This window comes from Coenobita brevimanus, chromosome 88 (genome assembly GCF_032717465.1).
Source record: "Coenobita brevimanus isolate Jiangsu-jjx chromosome 88, ASM3271746v2, whole genome shotgun sequence".
NCBI lineage: Eukaryota > Metazoa > Arthropoda > Malacostraca > Decapoda > Coenobitidae > Coenobita > Coenobita brevimanus.
Genome location: NC_137041.1, coordinates 2,756,009 through 2,778,748, shown reverse-complemented (window position 1 = coordinate 2,778,748; position 22,740 = coordinate 2,756,009). Strand labels below are relative to the sequence as shown.

Here is a 22,740-nt window from a genome sequence, read left to right as displayed (position 1 = left end):
CATACCTAATGAGAAACTTCCACCCCAGTGTTGTGTCCTACATTCCTTACCTAAATTAATAGAAGAGGCTTTTATATTAATAGAAGGGTTTATTCTTTATTGGTCCCTTCATCTCTTCCTTTATTGATCCTTATATTAAAGCTTTTTGTTAACTTTGCCCATACCTAATGAGAATCTTTCGCATTTTTGTTTTGACTTCCTTACTTAAGCTGATAGAAGAGCCTTTTCGTTTGCCAAAATCCTCAGCATTTAGTCCTGTTAGTTTGTTGTATTCTTCATATCTAAGCTAATGTAACATATTTTCTTTATTAGTTTTGTCAGGACAGTGTTGAATGGGAAAGTTGGATTCCTGTTTATGTTCTACGTTTCCTAAAATATATAACGTCATTTTTTAAATAATCTCTCTTCAGTTCTGTTCTCCAGGCTGTTATGTCTTACACTGTATTTTTGAAGCTAACCTGTTTTTCATATATCAGGTGCATTAATCTATTACATTTTATATATTCATTTCAGTGCCAGGTTTTTTTTTCCAATGAACCTTTCTGTATCCTGTTATACATTAAGCTGATCTTATATTGCTTTATTTTTATTTTTTTATTTTTTTCGTGCTGTGACGTCTTTTAATCCTTCATATTCTTGCTCTTGTTGATTATTCATCTGAGAGACGCCTGGTGTGGAAAGTTTGATGTTCTGTAGGCCCCTCTTGTCTGTCATCCAGTTACTTGTCCGAGTAATCCTCTTTCAGTCAACCCAACCCACATCAAACCAACCCAAGTAATATCAAGCCCAAACATATACAACCCATCCCACATAAGTCAACCCAACCCAACCCAAGTAATATCAAACACAATCATACCCAACCCACATTAAATCAGTCCACTGCAACTCAAATAGTATCAAGCCCAAACATATTCAATCCAACCCAGACAAATCCAACCTAACCCACGCTATCCCAGACAAATCTAACCAAGCCAGCTAAATAATATCAAACCCAAACATGCCCAAATCCAGCCCAAACAAAATCAGGCCCAAAGATACCCAACCCATACCATTTTAATTATATCAAACCCAAACATTCAACCCAACCCAACCCAACCCAACCTAACTCAACCCAAGCCCGCTACCGCCTACCAGCCAAGCCTAGAGATTCCGGCACCCTTCCTAAAATGCATAGTTCAATTAATTAACAGAAACGTACAAGAGTGGGTGAAGGGGGTGGCAGGGAGCTAGTGGGGGAATTGAGAGGGGGAGAACTGAACAAGAGGAGTGGAGAGAGAGAGAGAGAGAGAGAGTTGAGGGACTAGAAGGAGAAGGAAAGTGTAGGGAGGGAGAGTGCCTAAGAGAGTGGGGGCGAAAAGGGGTGTGTGGGGAGAAAAGAAAAAGGGGGATAGGAAGAGGGCAGAACTGTAGGAGAGAGGAGAGGGTAAGTGGAGTGAGGAAGGGAAGAGACAGCCCAAGAGAGAGCTGGGGGGAGGAGGGGGAGAACCCAAGAAAGGGGTGGAGGTGAGAAAGAGGGGCGGAGGTGGGGGGGGAGGTTTGTAAGATGGCCTGGGTGTGTGTAAAGTTTCTGGTGAGAGGGTTCTCCGCCCCCGAAGTTTAATGACTTGACTTATGGTTATTATGGAGTTACTTGAAGGGGAAGAATTGGCAGAGAGAAAGAGAGAGGAGATGGAAGTTTTGTGTGTGTGTGTGTGTGTGAGAGAGAGAGAGAGAGAGAGGGGAGTTGTTTGTGTATGTGTAAGGAGAAAAGTAGTTGGCCTTGTGTCTTTTTGTGTATTATGTGTGTGGTGGAGGAGGAAGTTCCTGTGTGTGTGGGAGGAGGGGTAAGAGAGTTAGTGTGAGTTCTAATTACATTAATGGAATATTTCCTGTGGTTGAAAGTTTCTGTGTAAGATTTTTTTTTTTTTTTATCCGGCCCATTCATATCTTTGTGGGATATAGGGTCATGATGTTTTTGCTACTGATGATAATGATGATGAGTGTGATGATGGTAATGGTAGAGATGGTGATGATAATACTAATGGTGATGATGTCGATGGTGGTAGTTTATGTTGCGTTCGGTTTTCCATTTCTTGATTAAGTCATCTGTTGTAATCGTGGAAAGTAGAATGATGATGATGATGATGATGTATTTCGTTTTATTGTTCGTTAATTTTTCTAGGAAGAGGTGGAGAACTAGAAATTATCAAAGTCATGAATGGTGAGTGAGTGTGTGTGTGTCCCGTTTTGTCTGGGCATTGTGATGGCGATTCTTCCATTTTCCTCTTTGTGTATACCACCCAACCCATATATAATAGTCGTAGTAGTGGTAGCAGTAGTAGTCGTCGTCATTGTAGCGGTATTAAAATAGCGGTAGGCTAATATTTACGATCATATAACATTATTATTATTATTATTACTGTCTAGAATTTATCCCACATGTGAAGAAGGGAACGTGGTTAGAATGATGATGACATTGTATTTCACTATTGGGTTAGCTATTGACAAGAACGCAGTCCCCTTGTTTGGAAAGATGAGTGTTTGGGTGATCGATCCTGTGTCTTGCATTTTTCCTGTTTCTCTCATTGACGATACTGAAAAAGATTATTATATGATTACATTGACGATAATGCTGTTTATGGTGATAATGACAGTGATTATGTTTGTGATAACTGTTTACGCACATGATAGTGATGATGAGGATGGTTACGATTATGAAGGAAGGGAGAAACGTGGGCACAATTCGACTCGATCTCACCACACATTTTTTGATGATGATGATAGTGATTAAGAAAAGAATTTAGCCAGCCATTGCAAACAACCCCCCTTTTTTTTTTGTAACTGCACTTTCTTACTTATTTTTTTTCACTACTACGCCTTTTTTTCATCCTCTTTTGCCTTCCTCGGTACCAACAGGCTGGAAAATGGCCCTCGACTGCCCTGTTCCCGTGGGCCTCAGAGTCACTTGTCCTGAGAGGCTGAAATGCTGGCTAATTTAACTTTAACATGAGCCTTGCGAGCAGCCGCATTTGCTGAGGAAAAAAAAAATAAAGGAAAATTCGAGAGAAAAGTTAAATGGCACCGTCAGCCTTTTAAATGAAACTTATGACTTTGAAATAGAAGTATTAGGTGGGTTAAACTATAGACGCAAAAATGCTGGCCTATTTAATAACCTTAACATGACTCGACCAGCATCCACAATTGGAGGAAAAAAGGGGGAGGGGTAAATTCTGGAGATGAGTTAAATGTATTGCCTTTTAAATGAAAATAAGTAACTAGAAGAACTGTGTAGAGGCTAAAAGCAGGAGTGATATAACTGTAGCGTTGGCTGTATGAGGGGGAAAAAAGATGAAATCGGGAGATGACGTTAAATAGCGCTGTGAGTCTTTAAATAGAACTAAAGGCTTTTAAATTTAGATGCTGGGGGATTGTATCAAGATGTATGGTTAAAATGAACTATATTAAGCAAGCTGCACAATACAGGATTAAGGTATACTAAATTTTCAAATAGAAGTAATCTTAAGCCTATCATGAAATTAAACTCAAACGGAGCCGAGTCTAGTAAATTTTACTAAGCCATTACAGTTAATCTAACCAAAAAAAGATACCTAAAATATTCCATTTAGCTTCTCCTTCCCCCTCACTTGTGCGTCTGGGGATAGTCTCTTATCAGGCTGACATGTGGCCGCGTTGTTAAGAGTTTTATTGTGTTAAAGACGCCTAAAAATGCCCTTTTAGTTTAAAGAGAAATAGGAAAAGTAGCTATAGATGATCCTTGTTTTAAAAGAGGTTAGAGAGGTATACAAAACGAAATGCCCTTGAAAAAGAAAAATATAACCAAAAAAAAATATCCAAAAGGCCAGGAAAAGATATATAAAAAAATCTAACCATTCCCCCCCTCCCTCCCCTTGTGCGTCTGGGGATAGTCTCTCATCAGGCAGACATTTGGCCGCGTTGTTAAGAGTTTTATTGTGTAATCAAGTAAGTTATGACTCCCCCGGGATTCATATTCAAATGAAACTGGGAGATCCTCTGTGTGGGGAGAGGGGGTTGGGGAGGGGAAAGAGGAGGGGGTTGGCGAGGGGAAAGAGGAGGGGGTCGGGGAGGGGAAAGAGGAGGGGGTCGGGGAGGTGGAGGAGAAGAGGAAGAGGGAACAATTAGTGAGGGAGGGAGTGGAAGAAGTTGGAGATGAAGTTAGGAAAGGAAGAGTAAAAAGACGAAAAAGGAGAGGAGGAGACAAAAGAGGCGGGGTTGAGGAGAGGGGAGGGAGTGGGAGAAATGGGGAAATGAATGAAGACGAGTGGAGGAGGAGGAGACCAAGAAAGAGAATTAGGAAGGAGAGCAGGGGAGATTGTTCAGGAGGAGGAGGAAGAGGACAGGAAGAATTAACAGGAGGAAGAGGAGGTGGAGGATGACAAGGAGGTATTGGAGGAGAAGTAGGGCAAGGCCGAGGAAATTTAAGCCTTAGCGAAATTAGCATAGAGGTTATTTTCGGAAGACTTCAGAATTTATGGTAGGAGATAGGGGCAGGGGAGAGAGATGAGGTAAAAGTTACGAATCTAGCACTTAATAACTCCTAACACAAGGGTAATTTTCCGGCCTTTAAAATTCGACGTAGAGGAGGAAGGAAGACCAGCGAAGGAAAGAGAGAAGGAAGAAGAAAGGTTGGAGGGAAGGAAGGAAGGAGGGAAAGAAAGGCAGGAAGGCAGAAACGAAGGGAGGGTGAGAGGGAGTAAGGGAGGAAAGGAAGGAAGAAAGCCAAAGACCAGGGGGGGAGGGGGAGAAAAAGGGGAGATAAAAACTGAGGAAATCTGGCCCTTAGTAACACCCAACTTAGAACTCACTTTCCAGATCTTAAAGTTTCCCGGCGTGATTTGATTATTGTGTAAGGCTGGTATCTTTCTTCCTGTTGTCCGTATTTTCGTCAGTTAAGGTTCCCTAGTACCTCTTCCTTAGCGATTTATTTTTTGAAATGGCTGGTTAATATCCATTTGTACGTTATCAGTGCAGTGTGTGGCGATATTAGAAGGATTCGTGTAATACGGAGATAAGCAATAAGATGTAATAATGAAAATAGACCGCTTAGAGAAAGGTGTTAGGGAGCTCTCTCAGCCGACGGGAATATGGGCTTTCCTCATGGTAACGCCGAATAAACCCATTGTCTCTTTATCAGTGCCGTGGGGAACCCTCACAGGGGGAGTGGGTAGTGAGGCGACGGGAAGCGACGTTAAGGTGTAATGCTGTTGGTGTTGCCGATTTCTTAGCACCTGTTTCTTAGCGATTTATTCTGCGTGTTAGAGGTCATTGTGCTGGTAGTAGACTTCGGTGATGAATTTTGCTACAGAGCCATATTCTCACTGTGATATGGCACTTCTAAGCATTTCTACCTTAATAATGATGATAATAATAATAATAATAATAATGGTAATCATCATCATCATCATCATCACAAAGTACGTGCTGAAATAACATACTGGAAGGGTTAATTTCTGCCATTTTACTATCGTTAAACTTGGCATTAGTATGATACGTGAGGATGTGAGTGGAATATGCAAAATGAATCGCTGAGGAAGAAGTGTTACGACATCAAAGCCAACGAGAATAGGGCCTGTTCCTTCGTTATCTTGGCCCTCGGGATCTGAATCGTGGTGCGTGAGGCGACTCGAGGAAATACAGTTGTGTTTGTGAGAGATTTATTTATTTTTGTGGGAGGTGGCAGAAGGGGAGGGAGGAGGGGTCTTAAATGAATCGCAAAATTCTCTGCTTGTAACAGAGAGAGAGAGAGAGAAAGAGAGAGAGAGAGTATTGGCATGAAGGGGGTTGTGTGTGAAAGAGAGGGATCGTTAGCAAGCTGGGGACGAGTAAGCAAGCCTGAGAGAGAGAGAGAGAGTATACAGTACGTTCTTGTGTGTGTGTGTGTGTGTGTGTGTGTGTGATTTAACATAGTTGAAAAAACAGTTTGGCTTGCAGTAGACTAACGTAAACTGGTGATGATGAATGTATGGTGTATTTTTCCCGACCCAGTCTCTCAAACTTTTTACTCTCAGGCCAAGACAGGAATTGGGATAATAAAGATAAACACGTCGTAACAAAGAAACATGGGCGTTGTGTGTGTGTGTGTGTGTGAGAGAGAGAGAGAGAGAGAGAGGGGGGGGGGTAATGGATGTTTGAGATTAGTATAGAAGAGATGTACTTGAGAGGGGGGATCTTTGAGATGTGTGTGTGTGTAAGTATATGTGGGTGTGCGAATGATATGTGTACGAATAACAAGGCCACCAAATTGATGGGCAGTGAGTTAATCCCGGAGCCTCCACCATGTCGACACGTTCCCCTCCCCGGCATTAGTCTTAAAATTCATAGGACGATTCAAACCCACCGCTGTCCGTCCTGGATTTCAGACGATTTGGATCGACGATTTGGCCAAGCGGGACCAATTCCTACCCTGTCAGTGTTTGGACGATATATTTTGAAAGTATATGTGTGTGTGTGTGTGTGTGTGTAAGTCGAGCACAGTGAAAATTGCGTATTTGTTTGTCGTTTGTCGTTTTAAATCTTTATGAATAGAGATCATATAATTTCTGGAAGTTTGTAGGAACTTAGTGGTTATTTTTTTTTTTTTCAAGTTTCGTGTTGTTCTTTTATAGTCGAGCTAGTGATTCTTACGCACGCGCTGCTGAAAATTAGTCATTCAAAGCAACCATCATCACCATTATAAGACAAAAAAACGAAAATCTTAATCATCATCATCGTCGTCGTCGTCATCTTAATTTTCCCAATCTGAAGATATTGCAGGTGTAATAAATAAATAAACAAAAAATCCATACTCCTAAACGACACTCCACTCTGTTCCTTTATGGTGTTGGGAACGTGAATCAGAGGAGGGATTTTTAGGGGCGGGTGTCAGTCATTGCCTTCTGATATGTAAACTCAACGTATATCTGTAGGTAGGGTTCTGCGCCCCCCCCCCCACCTCATTGTACCCCTTCTCGTCCTCTTCGTACTTATTAATTTCATCTTTTTCTCACTTTGTTTCTTCTCTCCCTCATATTTCCTCTCTTGTCTTCCTCTTCTCTCCTTCCGTGCCTCATCCTCTTCTCGTCATCTCCGGTCCCCATTCTCTTCCCCTCCCCCACACCCCATTCTCTCCTCCCTCACCCTCATTCTTTTCACCTGGATAAAAGGGTCGATCCTGGGAAGCCCAGCCACATGGGGTTTCTATGGATTTTACCCCTCACCCTCACCCGCCTTTTTTTTTTTGGGGGGGGGGGTGCCATTGGACGTACATTTCTTTTTTTGGACTATTATTTTTCATTTATGGGTTTTTCTTGGAGATGGTATTGGGAGGAAATTTGTTGTGGTTGTAGCGAAGTTTAGAAAATACCTTTGTGTGTGTGTGTCCGTCCATATTAATTTTGTATCTGCGTGTGTCTGCATCATTACGTGTCTGTGCATGCCTGTGTGCGGGTGTGTATGTGTGACTGTGTGTGTATACGGTATGTCTGTCTGTGTGCGTGTATTTTTTCATTTCCCGAAGACCAGGAGCGATATCGGACAGCTTTTCAGGTCAGTAGGTAGCTTTTTTTTTTTTTTTTTTTTCCCGTCAGTGAGGAGGAGCCCTGGTGAGCATTGTCAACTCCTGAAGGCCCCTGGAGCGTGGCGGTGAAAATAACGACGAAAACGGGGTATGAAAAATGAGGATGGTAAAAATTGAGGAGTCGGGGCTGAGAATGGAGGATAGAAAATGGAAAAGTGGTGAATATGTAAACAGAGAATGAGGGAATGGTGAATGAAAAGGATGGAAATAGAAGAATGGAGGTGAAAACGGTAATGGATAAGATGGGGTGAAAATGATGTGGGGTAAAATCATCATCATTATTAATAGTTTTCTTGTGAATTAAACGGACAGTATCCAGAAACAGGAAAGAAGGAAAATGAGTGGTGGGAGAGAGAGAGAGAGAGAGTATTAAAGGAAGAGGGGGGACATAGGGAGCATTATAATGTGTAAGATGGGCTGAGGGGACAGTGTAAGGGAGTGGAGGGTGGTATAAGGAAGGGGGGGAATTATAAGAGGTGGAAGCGTGATAGAATGCAGCATAAGTGTGGAATACAGTATGGCATGATGTCAAGTATAAGGGGATGGAGTGCAACATAAGGGAGAAGGGAAGTATGAGGGAGATGGGTAGAGAGGGATGGTAGGGGGGGGAGTGTCTTGGTTCGCCTTCCAGGCACTGCATTTATTATGAGTGACAGGGGGGACTCTCAAGGTGTTCCCAATTTCCTACCAAGGGATGCACCTGCCACAGCAAGATACACAACACCCACACCTCCTCACACCTTAGTATTCCTTCACATCCATCTTGTCTTCTCATTGTCTTTACTTTTCATTGTTTCTTCTCTGTGTTCTTTTCCTCATCCCTCGTATCTTCCCATTCTTCTTGTCTCCACTTTCATTCTGTTACTCATCTCTCCCCTGCTTGTCTTCTCGTTCTTCATTTTACTACTTTTATTCTTTTGCTCTTCTTTCCTTTCCGCTTTCATGCTCACGTTTGCATAGCTGTGACAAGGATGGAAAAGCAGGAAGGAGTAGGTTGTCCCCCTCACACACTAGCATTCCTTCTTTCCCTTTTCTCATTTTTTCCTCACCCACCTCCCTGTCCTGTCGTCTTCCCCTTTCACCGTTTTCTCCCCACCTTTTTTACCTTTCACCTCCATCCCTCCATTTCTTCCCCTTTTCCTGTTTCACCTTCCTTGCTCTCTGCTCTGCTTCCTTCCTCCACTCACTTTACACCACTATCTCTCCACTTTCCACTCCTCTGCCACTCTTTCCATTCCACATCTTATCTCGTTCTCCTCACTCCTGTCTCACCCCTCAGCATTTCCATCCCCACCCATCCTTTTATCCTCTCGCCCATTTTTTGCCCATTAAATAAATATTCATCCCCACTCCTCAGGGAATTGCACCCAGATCCACACCTATCCCATCCCCACTCACCTTCCTTCTGTTTCTTTCACCCATTTTCCCACTCTCTATTTCCCTCCTCCTCATCTTTGCAGTCCTACACTCTTCCGCACCTCCCCACTCTCCTCCCAGCCTTTCTTTCCCACCTCTCATTCTCTTTTCCCTCTTTAATCTCATCCATCCTGACCCTCTTCTCACCACCTCATCCCTCACCAAACTCATCTCCCACTCATTTTTACCCATCGTATCAGTTTTAATCCCCACTCCTCGGGAACACTCAACCCCAATCCACATCATTTCCTCTTCATTTCCTCACCCACTGAAAGACCCCGTTGCTAATACCACTCGGACAGAATTAATCACCACAAATGTTCTGAATTATTGGATTATGGTAATGACAGGACGGGAATTAATTAAGGTGGTGATTTGAAAGTATTGGTGAATTGTTTTTATTAGAGTTTGTCTTTATTAAGGCCATTGGCTGTGGGTTTCTCTCTCTCTCTCTCTCTCTCTCTTATTATTTGACCCAAGTGTAAGTGATGTAAAACTAAATATAAACACAGTACTGAACAAAGACTGTATAGGCCAGTGACAAGGGCTACATCATCCAGAATGCAAAGATTGTGGGCTGCCTAGTCCTTTCTCCTCTTTCTTTTCCTCTCCTCCATCTAACCACTCCTCCTCTTCCTCTTTTCCCTTCCCTTCCCTCGTCTCTTGTCCTCTTTTTCTCTTCTCTCTCCATCTAATGACTTCCTCTCTTCCTCTTCTCTTCCCTCCCCTCGTCTCTTGTCGTCTCCTCTTCTCTCTCCTCGTCTCTTGTCCTCTCTTTCTCTTCCATCTTCTCTCCCCTTCTCTCTCTCCTCTCCCCACACCCCTGGCCTCACTCCCCTCTCGGCCTCAGCTCAATAATTCACACCTACACCGGGCTCGCCTCTCTCTACTTTTGTTTCTCTGACAGTCACCTAGCCGCACCTGGCTTCACCTGGCTTCACTTTACTTCACTTGGCTTTTCTGTTTTCCTTTTCCTCTGTTCCCTCTTGTTTCTCTCTTATCGACCTTCCTCTCCTGTTCTCTCCTTAACTCTGTTCACTACCTCATTTCTTTCCTATTCCTTCTCCTTCCCTGTCTATCAGGATGTGGATATATAAACTCCTCGACCCTGTCCCATTCTCTCTCTCTCTCTCTCTCTCTCTCTCTCTCTCTCTCTCTCTCTCTCAGTTCATTTCCTTACATCACACTTTTCCTCCTCCCCTCCTGTCTTTTCCCTCACTCCCCGTCTATCCTTCGTCCCTCCCCTCCCCTCACCGGCCTCACTCCCACGATTACTATTCACCTCAGTCTTCAATATTTTGCTGTTTTCTTTCTGGGACTCTCTCCTCCCCTCACCCCGCCCCGCTGCTTCCCTTCTTTTCCTCTCTTCCCTCCTCTCCCTCCTCTTTCTTTCCTTTCCTCTTCCATTATTCTTCCCTGCCCCTTTGTGTTCTTTCCTTCTCTGTCCTTCTCCTTGTTCTCTCCCTCTCCCTCAACTTTAACTTCGCCTTCCCTCCCCCTCTGATTTCCTTACTTCTCTCTCTTTCTCTTCACTCCCTTTCTGCCCTACCTGCTGTCGCCCCCCTCCTTCCCCCCTACTCTCATCCAAACTTCCTCCTCACAAGCGTCCACAATAACCTACTTCCTCCTCCCTCTCGGTGACTTCCAACTCATTCACTACACTCTTCCTTCCGCCTTCCTTCCCTCTGCTGTCTTTTCACTTTCCTTTCCACCTCGTTTATCTCCTTCCTTTCCCACGTTTTTCTTTTCTCTTTCCTTCCTTCCTTTCACTTCCCATTTCCCTCCCTTGCCTTCGCCACTCCTTTGCTTTCCTCTTTACTTCCCGTACACCTTTTCCTTTCATCCCTCGTCCCATTCCATTCCTTTCCTTTCCTTCATTTAACTACTTTTCCCCTACCCTATCTCCCCTTTCCCTTCACTTTTCTTCATGTAATCCCTCGTCCATTTACTCTTCATTGGTCTCCCTTTCTTCCCTGTACGCTTTCCTTTCTCTCGTCTTCCTCCTGTTGCCCCTCTCCTTTCTCCTCTTCCTCCTGTTGCCCCTCTCCTTTCTCCTCTTCCTCCTGTTGCCCCTCTCCTTTCTCCTCTTCCTCCTGTTGCCCCTCTCCTTTCTCCTCTTCCTCCTGTTGCCCCTCTCCTTTCTCCTCTTCCTCCTGTTGCCCCTCTCCTTTCTCCTCTTCCTCCTGTTGCCCCTCTCCTTTCTCCTCTTCCTCCTGTTGCCCCTCTCCTTTCTCCTCTTCCTCCCGTTGCCCCTCTCCTTTCTCCTCTTCCTCCCGTTGCCCCTCTCCTTTCTCCTCTTCCTCCTCTCCTTTCTTCTCTTCCTCCCCTGCCCCCTCTCCTTTCTCTCCTCTTCCTCCCCTTTCCCCTCTCCTTTCTTCTCTTCCTCCCCTTCCCCCTCTCCTTTCTCTCCTCTTCCTCCCCTTCTCCCCCTCCTTTCTCTCCTCTTCCTCCCCTTCCCCCTCTCCTTTCTCTCCTTTTCCTCCCCTTTACCTCTCTTTTCCCTCCCCTTCTGCCTACCGTTCCCCACCTCTGCTCCTCCTTATTGTGTATGGGCGTGGTGAGTTGAGGAAGGTGTATGTTATCATCGCTCTATACAAGGCCAAGATCACAGAGTCGTCCCTATTGTGTGGCTGGGAGAGAGGGAGAGGAGGAGGAGGGAGGAAGGACGAGGGTAGGAGATGTATAGGGGAGGTGATTGAGGAGGAGAGAGTGGAAGGGAGAGTGGTAGGAGATGTACAGGGGAGGTGATAGAGGAGGAGAGAGTGGGAGGAGGAGAGGAGGTACGGAGAGAGAGGAAAATAATGTTAGAGACGGGGGAAGGAAAAAGAGAGAGAAGGAGGAAATGAGAGAGGGAAGAGGAGTAGGAGAGAGGCTATGTAGGGAAAAAATCAGTGAAAAATTATAGCTATATGTGTGTGCCTCATTTCGAGATACCGTCATAAAATGTTACAGCAATGCGTGTATAGATCACTTTGGGGTGAAATAGTGAAGGGGAAAAAACAAATTTGCTTATAAATCATTTTGGAGTAAAGCAGTACTGTGTATGTGTATCATTTCGAGGTAGTAAAACCTGAAGGAAAAAGAAAAAAAGACTAAATGCAAACTAGTAAACGAGGTGGAGCACGTGATGTAAATGACGCGTTGGCTTCGGGTTTATGTGAAGGTAAAGTGTAAGAGTAGAGGCGACACAAAGGGTTATTAGGGAAAATAGCACTGTGGGGTTTTATGGGCCAAGTGAATGGTGATTTGACACAGATTTTTTTACTTTATTTTTGGAGGGGGGTGTGGATGATTATGACAAAGGTGCGGTGAAGAACTGACTGCACCTCAGACTTCAAAGAGAGAGAGAGAGAAAGCTGGCAAAACTCATTCCTTTCCAAGAAAATGAATGTAATAGCAATAATAATGATACAGATGACTGATAATAATAATAACAACAGCCAAATTCAAGGTCCGGTCATCTCATCCTCCCCTTCACATATTCTAATCCCTTCAAGTATTATGTAGTTTATATGACTGTAATTCGACTCAAGCAACCCATAGACGATTTTGGTCAGCTTATACGAGTTTGGCCTCTGAGAGACGAGCGGTAGTCGAAAAGCCCCCGAAGAACAGCGATTTTTTTCATGCGACCGAGACGCTTTTCTTACAACCCTGACTTTTTTTTGTAGCAATATATGATTTTTTTTATTGTATACAACCTCATGACAATTTTTCTTCACCCCAGACGATTTTCCATGCAGCACTGACTATTTTTCTTGCAACCCATGCGGTGAATTACTTCAGTTCACAGACGATTTTTTTTAACCCAGTTTTTTTCTGAACCTACGGACGATTTTACATGGCCGGCGGGGGGGAGTTTGTAGTGTGATGGACTGTGGGGTAATTGAAAAACCGGGTGAAGAATGCGTGGTATGATTATAGTGGGATTAGATTGTGCGTGGGGTGGGGTGGATGCCAGCCTGATGGAGTCTAAATATTTAAGGTGGGAAAAGAATGGCAAGAGTTCGAAGCACCAAGAGGCGAAAGGCGATTTTTTTTTTTTTTTTTTTTTTTTTTTTTTACCTCTACTTCTGTGTTGGTGTGGGAAGAGGTGGTGAATTTTATTATCTCTTCCTCTATATATATATAACATCAACTTTCCCTAACTACCCATGTCTTTATCAAATCTGTCTTCTGTTTACCTACCTATCCATCAGTCTATATCCATCTATATATCTAATGTCTGTCAGTTGCTTTACCCATTTATCTAGATTTGTATCTTTCTGTATATCTGTATTCTAGTAATGTCTATATCTATCTATCATCTCTCTATATATATACTGGTATGTCTGTCTATATCTATCCATCTATCAGTCCATGGATTATTGGATGTAATATATGCTTCGATGGATGGCGTGTGCTTTCTTTAGTTGGTTCTTCCCTCATCTTGTGTTCTCGAGTAGTAATTTTATGAGAGAGAGAGAGAGAGAGAGAGAGAGAGAGAGAGAGAGAATTTTTATCCAAATTGATAATTACGTTTACATGTTGGTGCTACTCATACACGAGTATCCTGATGATGATGATGGTAATGAGATGATGGTGATGATTTTTTTGTTACGTCATTTTCTTAATGATGATTTTTTGTGGCTTATGTTTTTCTTCCATTATCTCTGTGGTAATACTGAGGATGATTATTTTTCAGGCCTTTTTTTTTTTTTTTTTTTTTTTTTTTTTTTTTTTTACCTTGTCTTAGTGTGATGCGTTACGGGGACGTCAGAGGTCTCTGCTCCTTCAGACTCAAGGCCGTAAAAGACAGACATAAAATCAAGCCCTGTAAATTGCTAGTTGGGGGGAGGGGGGTCATTTTTTTGCAAGGAAGGGGTATTCCCCCCCCCTCTCTCTCTCTCTCTCTCTCTCTCCACTTTTACGAAACCCACACCACCATGCCTTCTTCTCCCTCCCTCCCTACTCTCCCCATCATTCTATCTTCCATTCACCCCTCTACTCCTTCTCCCTTATGCCGTTGTTCTTATTCGTACCCTTCCCTTGTCTTCCTGATCTCTCTCTCTCTCTCTGTCTCAGTGTCTGTCTTTATCATTAGTTTTCTTTATGTACCATCTTTCTACTTCTATACCTCTCCTTCCCCTTCCTTCATTTCTTCTCTATCAACCACTCTCCTCTGTGTAACCTGTCTACACTACTACTCTCCTCTCCTCTCCTCTGTTTTCTTCCCTCCCCTCCCTCTCCCTTTTCTCCTCTACCCCCCTTTTTCTACCCTCCTCTCCTCACTCCATTATCTCCCCACAGAAGGACCCAATGAGGTAGAAAATTAAACATTCCCATAATTTTACGTCAAAAAAAAGTGGAAATTGTTGAGGTGATGGGAACTACCTTATCTCTCTCTCTCCCCTTTTTTCCTCCAAACTTTCCCTTCTTCCCACGTAACTCATTTCCACATTATCCTCTCCTTTCCTCCACCCCCGCCTCCCTCCACACACAATAGGTGGACTAGGACACACAGAGACATTGTTTGAGTAGGTGGATGTAGGAAAGGTAGGCGGAGAGGGAAGAAGAGATGGAGGGCTGGGACGAGGGTGGGAGGGGTTGGGAGGATAGGTGGGAGGTGGAGGAGAAATGAAGATAGTGGTGTGTGAGAGGAGAGGGAAGGGTTGATGATGATGAGGTGACGAGAAGTGATGTGGGATGGGTGGAGGAGAAGGTGGATGTTGGGTGGAAGGGTGGGGGACAGGTGGAGGTGGTGTATGTGGAGGGTGTCTGATGAGAAAGAACGTAGAGATGAGGGGAGGATTTAGAGCATAGACAGAGGGAAATGGGAAAGTAGGATTTGGAGATGGAAGAAGTGAGATAGAAGAAACGGGGGAGGATGGAACGAGTTGGTAAAGAAAAAGTGAGAGAGTGGAAGGTGGAGAATGGGTGAGGACAAAGGTGGAGGAAGCAGTGGGCGTGAGGTGGTAAGTGGAGAAAAGGATGGGGGAGGGGGAGAAGTGGGAGGATGGTAGAGAAGGGACAAAGGAGAGAAGCAAGAGAGAGAATGTGGGAGAGGAAGTAGGGAAACTAGTTGGAGGGGGGGGATGAGAGGAGGGGATATGGAAAACATCTGAGCAGTGAAGAGAAGTGGAGTATGGGTGAGGTAGAAGATGGAGGGTAGTTGAGAAGGTTGGGTTTGGGTAGGGGAGAACTGTAGGCAGCTTGGGGAGTAGGGATTTAGGCAGTGGAGGGGGGATTGTAGGCAACTGGAGAGTAGGGGGAGGGGGGATTGTAGACAGCTGGTGAAGGAGGGGGGATTGTTGACAGCTGGGGAAGGGGGGGGGATTGTAGTCAGCTGGGGAAGGAGGGGGGGATTGTAGACAGCTGCGGAAGGAGGGGGGGATTGTAGACAGCTGCGGAAGGAGGGGGGGAGTGTAGACAGCTGGGGAAGGGGGGGGATTGTAGACAGCTGGGGAAGAAGGGGGGGATTGTAGTCAGCTGGGGAAGGAGGGGGGGATTGTAGACAGCTGCGGAAGGAGGGGGGGATTGTAGACAGCTGGGGAAGGGGGGGGATTGTAGATAGCTGGGGAAGGGGGGGGATTGTAGACAGCTGGGGAAGGGGGGGGATTGTAGACAGCTGGGGAAGGAGGGGGGATTGTAGACAGCTGGGGAAGGGGTGGGGGGATTATAGGCGTTTGATGCAATTTCCATGGATTATAAAAGTTGGTATGCAAATAGGCAGTTAATTATTCATTAGAGCGCTCAAGTCAACACTGTTCCTCCTCCATATTGCCAGCCCCAGACTTAACATACTTACTGTGCAGCTCCTCAGTACGGGCTTTATTCTCTCTCTCTCTCTCTCTCTCTCTTTCTCTCATCTTTTTCTTCCCCTCCTTTCTCCAGGTTTCCTCCTTTCATTCTCCTCCTCCCTCTCACCAGTCTTGCTGCTTTCTTCTCATGTCTCCATTCTTCCTCATTTCTCCTCCTCCTCTCTCTCCAGTCTTCCTTTCTTTCTCCCCCTCCTCTCTCCATTCGGTCTCCTCTTCCTCCTCCTCCATATCCCACCATCCATTTCTCCTCACTACCTCGGATCCGCACCTTCAGCCACAAATCTTAGTGCAAGGACCGTCGTAAAAATCCCACCCTTACGTTCACAGTCGCTTTGTATGTATGAGAGAACGGCCAGCGTCGATCATGTTTACCTAACCCAAGAAAAAAGGGGAAAAAATAGGGAAAAGGGTGTAGGGAAAAATGGGGGTTACAGAAGAGGAAAATATTGAGGGAAAAAAGTTGCGTCGATCATGTTTACCTAACCCAAGGAAAAAAAGGAGGTAAATAGGGGAAAAAATGGTGCTTAAGGAAGAGGAAAATATTGAGGGGAAAAAAAGTCCTGTTTACTGGATAGGAAAACGTGGATGGATTTTATGTTTGTGTGTGTGATTTTTTGGTACTGTTGATATGTTTTTGCTTTTCTCTCTCTCTCTCTCTCTCTCTAAGAATAACAAAACTCAAGATATTTTTCCTATTAGTATTTTATCTGCGATTTTTTTTTTTTATACCATTTAGTAATTATCATGTAAATTTAACCTTTCATTAGGTGTTACTTTTCATTTATCGTTGAAAATTACCTGCTTTGTATTCGTTATTAATCACTTTCTACCTACCCGTTATCAGGTACTTTTGTCACACTGCCTGTACTTTATTTTCTGTACTCTGGTGACTTTGATATTTACTGTTACGTGCCTAATCTTCTGTCCAGTAGTCTATTCATCCTTCAGTTATTCAGTCAGTCCTACCACTAATTCATCCACCGATCTGTCTGTCCATCTTTCCACCCATCCGTCAGTCAATCCATCCATCAATCCATTCACCCATCCATCTATACATCCGCCTATCCAACTATGAGTCAGTCTGTGTATTCATCATTCAGGCAGTTAATCTGTCACTCTTCATCCACTATATAGTCTGTCCATCAGTTTAATTAATTTATTCATCAATTTATTCACAAGTCTTCTTCACGAATTCTTTTTCCACGTACATTCAGATTCGTGGAGGAAGGAAAGTACTTAGTTGTTAAGAATGTAAAGAAAAATGGTACTTGTGATTGGATCCTTTTGAATTCTCTCTTGGTTGGGTAAGTTGGTGGGTGTAATGGTTCTGTCTTGACTTGAACTATTTATTATGTTTGTGTTATATCTCTGGGTTAGAATTATTTGTTGGTGTGTGGGGAAGCGTATGAGCAGTCCTTCAACCTTGGTAAAATGTAGGTTTAGAAATGGGTAAAGATAATTGAAGATTGAAAAAGGTAATGAAAAAAAAAAGTATGGTCCTTCATCCTTTCGTAAAATGTAGGTTCAGAAAAGTATAAAAATGTTTGAAGATTGAAAAGGGTAAATAAAAAAAAGTATGGTAGGTGAAATAAAACGTACGGGTTAAGAAGTGTAGGCCCAGAATAGAAACAAATGTATTAAGAAAAATGCAGCTTAAAAAAAAAAAAGGAAACTTCATAATATTTTTCTCTGCGATACTTGAGATATGTAGGTAAAAGAAAAGACAGGAAAATGACACTTTAAAATATTTCCTCGTCAAAGTTTATAAAGGACAAAAAATGTAGCGTGAGTAAAACATATAAATCTTTGTTGATCATAACTTTTTTTCCAAGTTTTCTTAACAGTGGGTGTCGACAGAGAAAAGCAACCAGGCAGATATCACAACCACACAGAGCAAGAAGAAAAATTGTTGTAAAATGAATTAGTACAAAGAGCACTGGATTTCATCGTTAAGCAGCGACTGTAAAAAGAAAGAAAAAAATTAAAACGAAACAAGAGAGTTCATTCCATTTTTTTCTGTAGATTCTATAAACACAGATGCATATGTTGAACTTTCTTTTTATATATATATTTAATACTTCACTCTCCCCGCTTCTGCTTGTTGTCCTTGTCTTTGTGTCCATGTGCCAACCCTCCCCCTTCCCCCCCAAATCCCCTCCCCACACAGCCCCCACCACCCCCTCCTACTCCTTCCTGCATGTGTATGATTTCCCCATGCCCCCCTGTGCTTCCCCTACCCCACCCCTTCTCACCTCCCCTCCGTGTCAACCCCCCACCCCCACCACCCCCCATACCTGTGTCACGTCCCTCCAGGCCACCAGTGTCAAATATGTGTGTGTGTGTCAAAATAAAAAAGAAGAAACAAAAAAGCAAAGCAAGATACAGAAGGAAGTTATGTGTATTTTTTGGTATCTCAGACGATGGTGCTTAAGGACCCCAATATTACACCCCGTTACACCTCGAATCTTGAGTTTTTGTAAGGTTTGTGGGATTTTTTTCTTTGTGTATTTTGGCAGTATTACATTTACTCTCTGGGGGCCATTGTGTGTGTGTGTGTGTGTGTGTGTGTGTGTGTGTGTGTGTGTGTGTGTGTGTGTCCCAGCCACCCTTGTCTCCGTCAGTACGTGAGAGGATTTTCGATTGTGTACTGAGATGGCTAGACATGGAAGGCGGGACGGGGGAAAAAAAAAATAAGTGAGAGAGGGAGAGAGAGAGAGGAAAAGAAAAAAAGACAAGCTGGAGAGACCGGGCAGAAAAGACAAGAGGAAAATGTACGGAAGAACATTTTGTCCAGGCCATATGAACTTTTCACAAATGAAAATGGGGACACAGTCATCTCATATTCACTCACTCACATTCTCTCCCACACGCACAAACGCACTCACATACCCACAGCACACGCAATCACCCCCCCCCCCCCCCAAGGCTTCTTCAGGAGGTTGGAGATGCCCTTTGGAAGGCCCCCAGAGAGATAGGTACTGACTTTGAAGGGGTCGATTTAGAGGGGACTTCGAGGATGTGACGGGGTAAGGGCCCTTAGGATAGCTCGGTAGTGAGAGGTTCTCGGGCACTTTTGACTTTTTTTTATTTTTTTACTACGCCTGTTGGTTCAATTTTCACACATCAGGAGGAAGAACTTGAAAGTGATAGAGATAATCGTAGAAAGAAAAAAAAAATAGAGAGAGAAAGTAGTTTCTCACCTCGGTTTGCTGTGGTGATATATTTCTGATGATTATTATTAGTATGACTCCCGGATTTGATTGTATTTCAGCATTTGTACCCTCTTTTTGATACAGGTGGCTTTCTGATACAGGACATTTCCCAAACTCCATGCATTGTAGCTTTAGAACTGTAGCCGGTTAACCCTTTCACCCGATGACGTCTGTTTTTTGCTTTATCGACGCCCGTGTCATCAGATTTCATTCAGCGTGGGAGAGTAACGCTAGTAGTGAAGGGGTTAATGAAGGCTATAAATAACCCCTCCAGTTCAGTAAGTCTCTCTCTCGGTGAATTAAAATCATCCAGAAATGGCAGGAAATAAAGCGAAATGAAAGGCGTCATCGTATTCAAGGGGTTAAGACAAAGTTTATTTTTTCCAATGTCCCAATTCGCAACACTGTGACCTTGATTGATGTCATTTAACATTTTTTTTATTAACTGTTGAGCTTTTGCACCGTGAGAGGACAGCAAGCTTGAGTGTTCAGTCTGTTTGTGACGCTAGCCAGGTGACTTTAATTTTTTTTATGATTGGCCTTATAATGTCGCCAAGATGATTTTAAGTGTCACAAAAATTTAAATAAGCATTAGAAAAGTGTTTTAAGTTATTTTTGTCATTGGCAATTTTATGTCGCCAATATATGTTCTATGAAAATTTAATGAAGTCGAGGTCAGAGCCGTGCGAGGCTGTGAGGACGCGGGACATCAGTAGACACTGTGTTTATCCCCAACCTCGGAACAGACCCGATTGACTTAAATGTGGAAGCGTAACGCTGCCTCTTCCCCGTGGGTGAAACTGGAGATAGGCAGATATTTTGTAACGTGAGGAAATAGTGATGTGGCGGTTAAAGTGAGTTTGAATGGGATTAGATCAGTTACGTTGCTTCACTGTTGGGTTTGGTGTGTTGCGTTGGGTATGAGTGGCCTAACTCTTTACATTTTGGAAATGATCATAGTGCTAAATCTGTGGATTTCCAAAACAAAGAGAGGTTACCCAAATTCAACCCACTGGGGTGATGTAGCTGTCCAATCCAGCTGAGACCAATAATATCAAACCTGTCAGTTTCTCTGTTTTGGAAGGTCCACAGAAAAATTTTATTCATATGGTTATGTTCTTCCTTGCTTGATTGTAAAAAATTGTAAAAATGTTGTGGCACATCGTCTTCAGAATTTCCAGGATATGAGAAAAGAACTTGCCATGGCGCTAAATGTTGGTTTCCCTAGATTTAGGTCACATGTCCATATCCTCATTGACTTGGAGATTTCGCAGTACTTTTATGTTTGCATTCCATATTAAACTTTATAATACTTTTGTTTGACATTTGTTTACAATATCAGCATAGTCGCCATGAGGATCTTGCATGAGGATGTTAAGATGCTTTGGGCAAATAATGACTGAGAAGATGCTGCAAAAGCTCATCAGCCAACACGAATGTGACCCCAAGTTACAACACCTGGTTAGGAAGTCCAAAAGGTTGGGCTTGGGTAGCCTTCTTATTCACACCTTGAAGACTTGCAGATTCAGATTTAGTGCTTTGTCCACAAATCTCCAATTCAAGAAGAGATTAGCCATTCAGACTCTATTGGACCTAACTTAGCTACAAAGAAGTACATTAAAAAATAACTGCAGTGTGTCTCAGTTAAAACCTGCGTTAAGCGCCATGTCACATTCCCTCACATTAACCCCTTGAATCTGGTGATACATTGTTTATTCTTGATATTTCCTGATGAAATTATTCAACTTAGGGGAGACTTTGTAAATGGGAGGGGATAGTTATAGCCTTAACCCCTTCACTACAACAGATCAGTCCTGAATTGAAGTAGTCTGGTAGCAGCAAGAATAAACTGATAATTATGTCACCCGGATTGTAGGGTTTTAGGCAGGTCTGTGGATCGTCATCTTCGTCCGTGGAGAGGTGGCAGCGTTATGCTTACATTCTTTTATACTGTCAGTTTTGCGACATCCATGCGCAGTTGTATTATTATTATTTTTTTAATCAAAAGGTTTTTCAACAAGACTTTTTTAGATCCTTATCTTTGCCACAATCTGTTTTTTCAAAATTTTTACTCCTCCTTTTCTCTCTGTCTCTCTTGCCCTCTTTTCTGATACATCTCAGGACTGCAGTGGACTTGCACAAGAAACCAAGATTCTGCACTTTTATTATATGATATTTATGCATTTACCCCATGCATGGACCATTTTATTACGACTAATTTGATAATGCATTATTAAAAGTACCGTACTGCTCACGTTCCTTGGGTTTGATTAGGCTATAGCATGATACCAGTGATTGTTGTTCAGTATACACAAGTTTGTCTTTGTATATATACGTAGGTGCCAAGTCTTATCCTATCCAGTCGGCTTAGTTAGTCAGTCAGGCAGAGAATTAATCACATTTAACCCCTGGAGTACAGTAACATCTTTTTTAGTTTACTTGAGGCACCCCCAGGTCATTTTCTGTAGCTTTCAGAAGGCTTCTCGTAGTGAACGGAGAAAGGTGATTGTTCCTCTCCGTTTTACTCCCAAAAGTCTTCCCTCTAAGCTGCATAAAATAGTCTGCCGGTTGCAAGAATGAAGAAAAAGTGTGTTGATGCCTGAGGGGTTAATGAGTGATGAAATTAGGAAGGCTGTGGTCTCCTTTAGGTTCACCCAGTTATTTATCCCCCTTTCCTACAGTGATAAGGAGACCAAGATAGGAAATATATATAACCCTTTTCCATGTCCCATTTTGCACACACAGCCCCCTTTCTCCTCGTCCTCCTTGGTATTCCCCGTTTTAGTACAATGACTCCTTTTATTCCAGTTACCGCCAGACTGTTTTATTATTCAGATTAAGGGCAAGGACAGACGGAATAGAAAGGGGGAATGGTGAAAGTTTTTTTTTCTAACCTCCCCCCTTTTTCCAGTGTGTCTTTCGTAAGCTGAATAATGAATAAATATATCGTCTGGAGGTATCAAGAGAGGGTCATCATACTTAAAGGGCCAACATCTCTAGGAGGGGTATAATTTTGCTCAGTTAGTTGATGAAGCAGTAAGTCATTCAGATCAGTAGGTCCCTTTTCCCTCAGTCAGGAAAAAGTTAGTCAGGTCCCCAATGCCACACCTTTTTCCCCATGGCCCCATCACTCTCCCCTTTTTCTCCCAACGCCCCTTTCCCCCCTTCGCCTCCCTCATCTACCCCCACGCCCGCCCTGCCATACTAACACGCCCTCCATGCCCCATTGAGCAGGCGAGTGGCGGTGATACGCGGCAGGGTGGTGACTGCTCAGGGCCAGGGCATCGCCGGCGTGAGAACCAGCGTGGATAAGGAGTCGCGATTCGGGCTGACTGCCACCAGGAAAGAGGGATGGTGAGTACTAAATGTATTTTATTTATTATTATTATTTTTATTATTATTGTTGTTATTATTCAAGAGTACTCGATTTGTTTGGTAATATTTTCTTGGCATTGCGAGTACTCAGTGTTGTTCGAGCAGTAATTTTCAACATTAAAAATACTCATTTTTATGTTCTAAGTACTGTATTTGGCATTGAGATACAGTTTATGACTTACTGTCCCAAACTTACTGTGGTTATACAAAGATTTACCAAAGCCTGGTGGAATATTTCTGAATTTGATTTTTTTTTTATATATAATTATATACATACATGCCATGTGTTCTTTGGATTTATATCAGTAGTTGTATATATGTGAATTTTTATGCATCTAAGTTTGAAATGATACATAATCTTTCA

The 22,740-nt window shown here is 43.1% G+C and overlaps 1 protein-coding gene across 1 annotated transcript in view; it reads left to right on the top strand.

The window, feature by feature from the left end:
- The window catches only part of Ten-a (Teneurin-a transmembrane protein), a 475,834-nt gene that overhangs the window by 339,588 nt on the left and 113,506 nt on the right, over positions 1 to 22,740 (top strand). The window contains 1 exon segment of the mRNA XM_080281215.1: positions 22,236 to 22,355. Coding sequence (XP_080137341.1) covers positions 22,236 to 22,355 — 120 coding nt within the window.